General features: G+C 36.6%; 1 protein-coding gene across 1 annotated transcript; it reads left to right on the forward strand.

Annotated features, from left to right (window-relative positions):
- The first annotated feature begins 203 nt into the window (after nt 1–203).
- LOC121947893 (eukaryotic translation initiation factor 4E-1A-like) lies at nt 204–5,740 on the forward strand. The gene is made up of 7 exons (XM_042493077.2): nt 204–335; nt 1,570–1,673; nt 1,848–1,943; nt 2,363–2,426; nt 3,350–3,463; nt 3,750–3,889; nt 4,397–5,740. The coding sequence occupies exons 1-7, from the start codon at nt 261–263 to the stop codon at nt 4,509–4,511; spliced, it is 708 nt and encodes a 235-aa protein (XP_042349011.2). The 5' UTR covers nt 204–260; the 3' UTR covers nt 4,512–5,740.
- The last annotated feature ends 5,589 nt before the right edge of the window (nt 5,741–11,329 follow it).

The following is an 11,329-nucleotide window of genomic DNA, read 5'->3' on the forward strand; positions in this document are numbered from 1 at the left end:
TATTACTTAAGTGCAATTATATTTACATTTTTGTTCAGTTTTTCCACTAGAATAATTTCACTAATCTTTTATTATTACTTCAATGACATCTGTTTACTGCTAATTTGGATACAGCTAGTAGTGTTTATTATCTACCCTTGATGAACTTGATCAATAATCAATAACAGGAGGATGATAACGTGTGTGATCCCACAGACTGGAATCTAGAACAACCTGTACTTTTGTCCAGCCATGTGCGCATGCGCGAGTAGGAGTACCAGATGGCCCAATCAGCTATTTTACCAGACGCCCAAAAACCTGAGTGTGATTTCCAGAAGATGGCGACCGCGCTGGTGGTGAGTGCAGTGTTTTAACTCTACAAACTGTGCTTTAATTCACTGTTCAAACATCATTTATGAAAGAAAGCAGCTGCTCAGAGACAGACAGCCTCTGTCAGCCTTTAAACTTCCTGTTGTTACCTTTGACAGGTGACACAACTCGCGAGCCAAACTCCATTGAATTAGCAGCACTCTGGGTTCAAATGTACGTTTGTCGCAGTTTATTTAAGATTATTTCTGACACTAGCGTTTGTATAAACTGCTGCTGATGTGTCGTTAACGTGAATTCCGGTTAAATCCCGGTGTTGATAACTCGGTCGGTTCCCTCAGATGAACTCTGTTTGTATGAATGGGAGCACGCACGCGCTGCTCACGTTAACGTAACCCAGTCAACCGTCTGAAAAACGTTTGTAACGAGCGCAAAAAAAACCCAAAATAATATGAGGCTGCGGGTTATTTTTATTTTTCAGGGTTCCCGTTGATCCTTGAAAAGTCTTTCAAAAGTCATTTAAAATGGTGTTGCATTTTTAACTTATTATCTTTGCATTTGATATGTGACTGTTTTATGCACTTCCATATATTTTGCACTTAACTGTTTTAATTTCAAGAGTTAGTTCTTTTATTGGCATTCAGCCTGTTTTATACGACATCATTTCTTTTATTACGATCGTATCTGCTCATACAAATTGTTATTTCTTTTAATATGAATCTTTATCTTATCAAATTAGCTTAATTATCTTCTCATTTACTTACTTACATATGGAATTATATCTTTGAACTTGCACCTTCGCACCTATTTGTATGCAGTGTTATTTTATTATTTTTGCTTTTATGTTCATAATTTTGGTTGTTGTTGTTATAAAGGCAAGGGAGGGGCTACATGGCTTTCTGACATCTCTTTATTCTGGTAACCTTTTTATTTGGGAAGCACTTTGCGCCAAAGCATGAGGTGTGCTATATAAATATTATTATTATTATTATTATCATTATCATTATTATTATTATCATCATTATCATTATTATTATTAGCAATGAGTTAATTAATCTAAAAATACGGCCTTGGTTGGTATCAAATGTCTTAAATTAATTTTTTTCCTTAAAAATGCTTTTTGGAAGGAGGATGTTATGGATAGCCCTTTTGTCTGACATTTCATTGGAAAATCTCAAAATAATTGTTAACATCTATTTTTTAATTTATTCTCTGATGTATTTTTAATGCATCTCTTTGTGTTTTTATATTTTTGTCTGCTAGGTGTCAACTTCAGTCCCTGCTAATCCTGAAAAGGAAAAATGTGAAACAACCACTCCAAAAGTTATGAGTCCCGAATCATACATCAAGCATCCTTTACAAAACAAGTGAGACCACAGCTCTATTTCCTGCTTTTCCTTTTTTTTAAAGCAGGTATATATCTCATCTCAATATCAGGTGCAGGAGTTTAATAGGAAATCTGTGCATCTGGTCCAGTAAAGCAAGTTTTTAATGAGGAAAAACATGAAGTTTGTCTGTACTAACTCCTCTTTGTTTTGCAGGTGGGCTCTTTGGTTTTTCAAAAACGACAAAAGCAAAACATGGCAAGCCAACCTTCGTCTCATCTCAAAATTTGACACCGTGGAAGACTTCTGGGCGTAAGTAGTTTATTGCACCTGGATATACATGACTCTACTACATGCTGTTAAATTACACAACATCAGACACATTCATAATACAATTTGTTGCACCATTATGGAGGGGAAATTAATTTTGTATGTTAGGACATTACATTCTGAATTTGCTGAGATTGGAGAAAATGTTAATCATCTGTTCCTCCACCTAAAAGCAATGCAACATTTTTTTCAAAATGGCTCTTAATTTTTTTTGCTCCTGCTGTACTCTTAATATCCGTGTCAGTCTATATACTTTCATACTGTGAAACATTTCATCAATGATTGATTGTCAGTTTTTGGTAATGCGTGAAGTTGTAGTTCATATTCCACCACGTTTTAAGCCAAAAGGGTTTTTTTTTCATTATACTTTTAAACAAAAAAATATACTCCTTCCTTCCCAGATTATACAATCACATTCAGCTGTCAAGTAACTTGATGTCTGGCTGTGACTACTCGCTGTTTAAGGTAAGCATGCTTTTATCCTTTTATCGCCCTCTTTCAACATTGAATGATGTATCCATTGAAAGCGCGGGTCCATCAGTGCTCTATTTTTGAGTTTTCAAATGGAAACTCCCACTCACCTGTTGTCAAAAGTCTATGACATAGGGTACAGCATTAGTTGCATGTGGATTTATATGTAGCAATGACGTTGTAAAAGAAACCTGTTAAATGTCACCTGGGAAAAAGAAAAAAACATTTTTAGGCGAAACCAAACATACTCGGATCAAAATTTTCAGATTCACATAGATAGATGCAGCGTGACATAAATAAAATTAAAAATGCATGCATGAAGTCAGATGGCCTGATGGGTAAATAATTTATTTGAGTTTTTGCTGATTTGTGAGGCTTTGTCACCAGCGATTCATGAACCCATGTAGTAAAGAGAATCAAAACTGTTTATTCCAGTTAGCAGCGGCTAAACTTAACTTCATCTCATGAAGAAAGAGTTGCTCAAAACTAAGAATGTGTTTAAGTCCGGCACACTGACAAAAACCCAGAATTGTTAACTAACTTAAATCGATAATACATACATGAATTAAGTTTTTTCAAATTGAATAATCAAGTTTGATTAACACACCTGCTGTTAAGTTGAGTTGAGAAAACTTAAATCATTTATGTAATACCTGTTGAAATAATTATTTTAAGTTGGTTAACAATCCTTTTTTCAGTGGAGAACTGCATATCAAGATGTCAAAGCTGACCACAAGTCTACACAAAACAAGTCCAGAGCTCATTTCTTATTTTTGTTTTGTAATTTGTGCTTTTGGATGAACAACAGTGAAAGTTAACCACCTCTGTACTGTTTATGAGTGATGATGGGATGTGTTTGTTATGGATATGTTGGGATATTTGCATTGTTGTGAGCTTTGACCTCCATGTGGATGCAGGATGGGATTGAGCCGATGTGGGAGGATGCACGGAATCGACGAGGTGGCCGCTGGCTGATAACTCTGTCCAAGCAGCAGCGTAGAGCAGACCTGGATCGGTTCTGGTTGGAGACGGTATGTTCAGTCCTGCTGAGTGCTGGTAATTACAACTGTCCCATTATTAAAGGCCTTTTTCAAGGAAGTTTTGTCACCTCACGGTTGGAAAAGCACTGGTGTAAACAATAGAATAAATCGATGACTGGATTCTGTTTCGCTCTTCTTGTGTCAGGTTGGTATATAATTGAGACCCTGTTAAAGTTATTTATAACACCTGCACATTACTACGATCCTACGATGACAAATCAAAATATCTGCTCCCCAGTGACGATGAATTTGCAGATAATGTCGGTTTCTCCTGCAGCTTTTGTGTCTTGTGGGTGAAGCTTTTGGCGACCACAGTGACGACGTGTGCGGATCCGTCATCAACGTCCGAGCCAAAGGAGACAAAATAGCAATCTGGACCACAGACTATGAAAACAAAGATGCCATCACACACATAGGGTAACCTGTCGATGCCACAATTACTGCTGCAGATCTTAAGATGTTAAATAGATGAAGTCATTGTAAAGGGAATGATATTTTACTGAATTTATAAAGTCTGTAAAATAATTGGTTAAATATACATCCCTTTCAAGAATGTAAAAAAGTTGTGTGAGATTGTTTGTTTGGGGTTTTTTTAAAACTTTGTAATCAATTAATTCTCAAAAGTTTGAATTAGCTGCTTACATGTAGTCAATGGTGCAGTGATAGATTATCCATTTAACCTAACAGCTAGACAGAAATGTTTAGTATCATGTTTCAGCTTTTTAAAAAAATCCCTGTTGCAAAATATGTTGAAGATAGAGCATCACAGGACATCCTCAGCAATGCAGTCGTAAAGACAAACGATGAGGATTATGAGTGTTTTATGCCAGTGTCTGCATGTCTTAAAATGTAGTTTATTGCCATGTGATGGTTAAATGTTTTTCTGTGTTCGCTAATATGCAATATGTTTTTGTCTTCTTTTAGGCGCGTGTACAAAGAAAGATTAGGCGTTCCACCTAAAGTGATCATCGGATACCAGTCACACGCAGACACGGCCACAAAAAGCGGCTCCACGACCAAGAACAAGTTTGTTGCCTGAGTAACCAGAATCACGCCTTTTTTTCTGTTCCTTAATGGTTCTATGAATGTAACTGACATGTTTACCCACTAACAAACATTTAAAGTGGAGATAAAGATGTTTCCTCTCCGTTTGCCTATTTGTTGCCACTTGACCAAAGTTTTGTTTACGGTGAGAGGATGTGAAGTTAAAATGTAGCACTGTTGTCTGTTGATATTTTTGTGGTGGTGTGGGCTGAAGATGAGCAAAAGATGTTTTGACGCCCAGATTTTGTTTTCACACGCAGCTGCATATTTGTGAAGAATTTATTTTATTTATACTCCCTTTAGTGTATGCCTATTATTTTCTTAAAGTACTTCACATTAAAGGCAAAAAATGAAGTAAAACAATTTCTACTTTGATATAAACTTTAGCTCTTTATTAGTACTGTCTATTTACAATTTAAATGTATGGATTTGTTTTACAATTAGTTGCACAATGATATTTTTTAAACCATACATAACCTATCTTCTAAAAGAGAACAGAACAAATTGATTAAAAAAAACAAACTTTAATTCATCAGTCAGAAGTTTGATCGTCAGTGTGCAGTTTTTCAGTTTGACACGTTATTTAAAAGTCACCGTTTCCATCGTTGCTAATCGGTCTTTGTTCAAACTGATTAGTTTCTTCTGAAGCAGCTTGTCCACATGTAAAGACGTGAATTTGAAATATTCACGATTTTGAAGAGAAGGAAACATATTTAAAGACACTTTAACTACGTTAAACGTTAACAACAAATTTCTTGCAAAAATTGGACCAGGACAAATAGTAACTTTGTGCCTCAGATTTATCACTTGAGCTAATGTGAGCCGCCCATACCTGAGCTCCTGATACACTTTTACCTCTTATGAATCTTTAGAGTTTTGAGTTTCAAAGCACAGAAAGATGTCAGTGATAAAAACAGCATTTTGTATCACAGTGTGTCTTAATAATGACAATATTGTTTTTCATGTCTACTTTTTTTACTTATTAGTGCACAAGCCATATTACAGCGTGCAATGTTCAGTCAAAAAGTTTACTTGTGAGTTCAGTGTGAGTTTTTGTGATCTACTGGTTTACGTAATTATTTCCACTACAGATTTTGTTTTGTTTGTGGCAAAAAATGTAGTACTTTGGAGGGATTGAACCGTGCCTTGAATGCAACACCCTGCCCTATATTTCTGAGCAGTAAATGTACAGAGACGGAAAATAAATAAAACATGGACAGTGAAGCGAGTTCTCTTAAAGTGTTTTCATGAAGAATAGATTATTTTGATCTTTAAATCTTAAAGACATGCATTATATTTCATTAACTTAGCAATGGTTTAGTGGCAGAAAAGTCCCATAATACAATTTGAAAACTTGGTTAAAAGTATTTTAAATTTGTGTCAAAGTGACAAATAGGACATTTTTTTAAATAGTTCAGTATGGAGTGAGACCAAAAGGAAAATGAGCCCTGTTGTCAATTTGCATCCTCTAAACTGGCAGGCTCAGATTGTCATTATAAATGTCTGACAACAATATGGAAAGGATTCGTACAGAAATAGACCTTTTTGTGAAAGACTAAACTACTTTTTGTTTATCCAAAATCAGCCCCAAAATTTCTATCACCAAACCCACCAGACTCTATTTAAAAAAAACAGTAATTTTAGAGTCGACAGAGGCAAAATAAAACTCACAAAAGTTATATTGGTTTGTCTTTTCATTGTTCCAAAAATCAGGAAATCTGGTTTGGTTGAAATAAACCCTTAATTCCCCCAGTTAGATGTGAAAATGGGCTGGCTCTATACACGCTAAAATTACTGTTAATTTAAATGGAGTCTGGTGTGTTTGGCAATGGCAATGGTGGGGCTGTTTCTGGTTAAAAAGGATGTTACTTTGTGACAAAAAAAAGTTTATCTCTGTAAGAACTTTCCCATAAGTTGTCAGACACTTAGAATAACAATCTGAGCCTGTTTGAGGCAAAAACAGGCACTTTTAGTGAATGTAAATTGACGGTGCGATATAGCCTGCATGGATGTCATTGCAGCTAGATCAGCCGTCTCGCCCAATAGGCTATTGGCTATTGCACCAATTTCAAAAACTGTTGCTCCCAGTAGTCATTTTAGATACAAAAACATATTAAAAAGGGGTCCTGGTTGAGATATACCCTTTAAGTTACTCTTAAAATAATTAATTTATAACCCTACCTTTACCGTAACATCATAGATTAACAGTAAAATGCATATTTATGGAACAAAAAAAGCTTCAGGATATTTCAGTCGTTGGCATGGCATTTGAAAACAGAAAATAATTACCCTTAAAGCTAAAAAACATGTGACAGGCCTGTTAATATACCATTAAACCTTACAGTGCAGCTTTATGAAAGCTCCATATGTATGCTAATCACATGCTGCTCAGCAATTTATAATATCTCACAGCATCTGTAAGTAGCTCTCCATCACTCTTTCAATACTCTTAACTCAGGCTGAGTAATGCACAGCTGGCATCATGTTCTGCATAATCACGTTTTCTTGAGGCTGTTTGAAACTGTGATCATCATAAATTCACCCCAACACTGCCTACTGAATCTTTCACCCTTGTTACACTGACATTGTGTGTTAGGCATGTAATCAGATTTTTTTGTTTGCTTCCCAACAATTTAAGGCAGATAAAGGGATTTCAGCAGTAGCTCCAGTAATTTATGTCTCAGTCGGTCTCCACCTTTATTAGGCCAGACAAATTGCAGTCAGACTTAAAGGGGCTTAAAGTAATCTATGACTTTCATTGACTGCTTACTTGAGAGCAATAGCCACGTGGCCCCTCCTGTTCCTTTGAAATAAGCCTCGCTGTAATTGACACGATCAATCAAGGCACATTTTCACACCAGAGACAACTAAGAGGAAATTAGAAGAGAGACAGAGAAATGTCTCGAGAGGTTGTAAGGTTAAGGGTTTACTTCATGATGCAAAACCACAATAAGTGGCCTTTGTTGAAAGCCTTTTTAGTAGAGTAGCTGTTGGTAATTCGCACTTTGTAATTTCACGCTGGTGAAGATTTAGTCGGACTCTGCTGACCTTTATTGTAGATGGAAACTGTAGATGCTTTTCTGGTCAGCCAGCGAAAACAAAAGAGGTGATGAAAGGATTCTTAATCACGGCACAAGCTCAAACTGTTAAAGGATACTGCTGATTTTTTGAAGTGGAGTTTTTATGAGATACTCATCCAAAGTTAGAGTTTTATCTATAGTAGATTTGTTAGCATGCCCCAAGTTTGGAGAAGTGGCAGGAACATGGAAGCTGAGGAATCTACTGTTGTAGTCAGGGGCTGCAGCAAAACATATTTTAGCCACCTCAAAAAAATCCCACCTTAAATGATTATAAATGTGTAAGCGTGTGCTGTATGTTTGAGTACTTTTACCACTCTACTTTTCCATCAGAAAGTCAGAAGGGGAAGCCATTAGCAGCTTCAGATCCCCATCTTATGCTCCTGTCAAAGCCACCAGACTCCATTGACAAAAATGGTCATTTTAGTTTGCTTAACGTTAGTCCTGCGGGTCTACATTTGCCTCAGTCAGTTAATTTGTTTGTTTTAAAGTGTGACTTTGATGAATCCAGACTAATACACCAAGTCACACTTTCACACAGATTTTTTTGAAGTTGGGTTGTATGAGGTACTGAAACACATCCACAGGCGTTATATTAGTTATAGTAGATGTCAGTCTGCACGCCTCAGGTTTACAGAAGCAGGCCTGAGTCTGACATGGAAGCTAAGATCGTTCTGCAGTGTTGGGGTCAGCAACAAAATGAAAAAAAGTCCCACATAATAAAATAATCAATGTCAGTTTAAGTGTACACTTCACTGCTTTACTTTGGTGTTAGACAGTGATTTGCAACTGTAAAATGAAGCCATTACAGCGCTTATTCAGACTCTCTTGAGAAAAACAGTAACTTAACATCACTGAACACAGGGGACGCTGATCTACTGCTGCCTCGAACAGTTACTTTGTTTGTGTTATTGTGTGACTTTGGCATTTAAAGTGATTAATGTGGATTCACCAAAGTCACACAATAATAAAAACTAACTGATCTAAGCTGAGCAGGAGCCCCCCTGTTCAGTGAGCTAAAATTACTGTTTTTCTCAACAGAGTCTGGTGGATTTGACAAGAGCATAAATGGGGAACAGCTTATCCATGGTAACAGGCTGACTGACGGCAAGGTAAAGCAGTGAAAATACTCCCAATGTAGTACACTTATATTGATTCTTTTAGGTTGGACTTTTTTTGGTGGCTAAACCACATTTTGTCGCTGACCCCCATTGACGGCAATACATTACTCAGCTTCCATGGTGGTGCTCCAGCCTGCTGCCACCCCCGTCCACAGCACCAACTATAGATAAGCAGGCTACCTCATACAACCCCACTTTATTTCTTTTGATTTATTTGACATTTTTTAGCAACAAACTTTATATAAATACATTTTTTATTGATGCACACAGACCCTGTTTTCTTAATGTCAGTAACATCCTGCTCCTTAATTGTGTTCTTGTACTGATCATTAGCTTTGTATGTACAAAGATTAATTGGTAGTGAGTATCTCATTAACAAATGACCAACCGGAAAAACAGTCTAACATAGTGGGGGTAACCTTGCCTTGTGGATTTATTTTTTTCTGTAATTTTTATTCTCCGCTGTTTAGTTGTAACACGTTGCTCAAGTTAATTAACTTACTGCAGGTACAGTAAATCCTTCAGGCCTCAGATGTTTTCAGATGCCCTCTTGATACAGGTCAGTGAGATGATTTGTCCATTTATTGCATGGAGGTGTGTGTGTGTGTGTGTGTGTGTGTGTGTGTTACAAAAAGCAATTATGCTTCAGATTTATATGTCCCTCTAGATGAGTATAAAATGTGATAAAATATGTTAATGTAATTAACTGTCTGATAATGTAATAACATCTTCTGGTGGATAATTTAATTATTTGCCTCCATAGTACAAGCATATATTACGGTTGTGGCATTAAGGAGATGTAAAGACAGATGCAAATTGTAATACAGTCTGACTAATTACAACATAATCTTGTAGTTTCACCCTACTTCTGCCATTTTAAAGCCTTAAATAAGACGATGATGCAGACTGATGACAATCCTCTACTGGCAGCGCCGTAATGTATTGATTTATGCAAAAACCTTCCTTTCCTTTCTTGGCTCTTTCCCGCTGATTAACACCTTTTCAGTGTAAACAGCTGACATCTGAGGTGTGTGGGTTTGATGACCCTGATGTCCTGACAGATGGAGGCACTAACTAGACCTGACACCTGTAATTGACAGGCAACATGGACGTGCCACTTCTCTTTAGGTTGCAAAAGATAAGCAGAAAAACATTTCGTTCCTGTGCTGCTGCTTTAAGGCGCCTGTACTCTTCAGTGTATCTGGGCTTTTAGCCAGAGCTCGAAGTATTATTCAGATACTTTATTCATCAAGGAGCATGTCAGTCTCCATTGAAATTCTACTAATAGATATTATGTGTATTTAGACTAAAAAGTCCCACTTAGATTGTTAAATTATGAATTCATTAATATGTAAGCAGTGTGTTAATGTTGCAGCAGGCCCAGGTGACTATAAGTGGAGCAGAAAGTCTCACAGAAATGTAATAATCAGGTCCCAGTATCTCAGAATTGGGTTTAAGAAGAGGACTGGGTAAATGAATTTGTCACTTTCCATTTAGTTTTTAGCTAATACTGCTATTAAGTGGCACTATGTAGTCACAATTAATGCTGCTGTTAAGTGTGTCTTACAGTGACGGGTTTGGGTTCACTGTCCATCTTATCAAAGAATACTTTGATGTCTGTTTACGCTGGATGTTGCACGGATCAAAAGACCATGCTCACAAGCAATTTTACTGTGTAAGATTTCCTCCCTACATGTGCATACCAACTGAATTAATGGAATTATATCATGCATGCAGTGTCTTACATAAGCTTGAATGCTGCATTATTGCAAGTATCTTCATTGACCTTGGAGAAAGGGGAAATCAGCATCTCCAAATCATGCTGTTGCAGTCCTATTTGGTAGCAGGATCAACCTATAATGGACATGTTTGATCACATATGATCAGTTTTAATACTGCAAGGAGGAATTATACAAGGCCACATACAACAAAACATAACAATGCAGTTTGACAATTACATAATTTTGGATTAAGGTTAGCATTGCTGTAATTTAATTTGGCTAAGGGATTAAAAATTCTACCTTGATTAATAATTGTTGTGTGTGGGATTTAGTGGCATCTAGTGGTAAGGGCATGGATGTACAACGAGCACTGGATACAGTGTTTGTGGTGGCCCTGTTTAAGTTGCTCACTGCCCTATGAAGCTGAAAAAAATCTTTATGTGCCAAGAAATGACGGGAGGGAAAGCAACAGACTAACACTGGCTGATTTGACTATCTTAGTTTAGTGCGCCGTTAATTGTAACTGGGATAAATATTATTCAGTTGTGCGGCTCTTCTAGAATTTTGAAATGCTATCAAACCAAATAGACTAAATCATAGTGATACAAGTCATTTTGAGGGTTTTGATGCTCAAAAAGAGCAAAAATAAAAGAAAAAAACAACAAAATAATAAATGATAAAACTATCTATCTGTCTATCTATCTATCTATCTATCTATCTATCTATCTATCTATCTACCTATCTGTCTATCTATCTATCTATCTATCTATCTATCTATCTATCTATCTATCCATTGCAAAAACCTTAATGCCCATCTAAAGTCAGTGTGTCATTTGTCCACTCTGGGCTACTGTAGAATCAACGTTGCTGACATTGAGAGGACCTGCTCGGCAT

This window comes from Plectropomus leopardus, chromosome 8, assembly GCF_026936395.1.
Source record: "Plectropomus leopardus strain MGB_pleo_1.0 chromosome 8, ASM2693639v1, whole genome shotgun sequence".
NCBI lineage: Eukaryota > Metazoa > Chordata > Actinopteri > Perciformes > Serranidae > Plectropomus > Plectropomus leopardus.

Bases quoted from the DNA above. Each gene is read 5' to 3' on its own strand.
- LOC121947893 (XM_042493077.2), top strand. From the start codon at position 261: ATGGCCCAATCAGCTATTTTACCAGACGCCCAAAAACCTGAGTGTGAT. The intron at 1,674-1,847 runs GTGAGACCACAG...TTTGTTTTGCAG, and splicing joins AAGCATCCTTTACAAAACAA to GTGGGCTCTTTGGTTTTTCA. The intron at 1,944-2,362 runs GTAAGTAGTTTA...CTTCCTTCCCAG, and splicing joins ACCGTGGAAGACTTCTGGGC to ATTATACAATCACATTCAGC.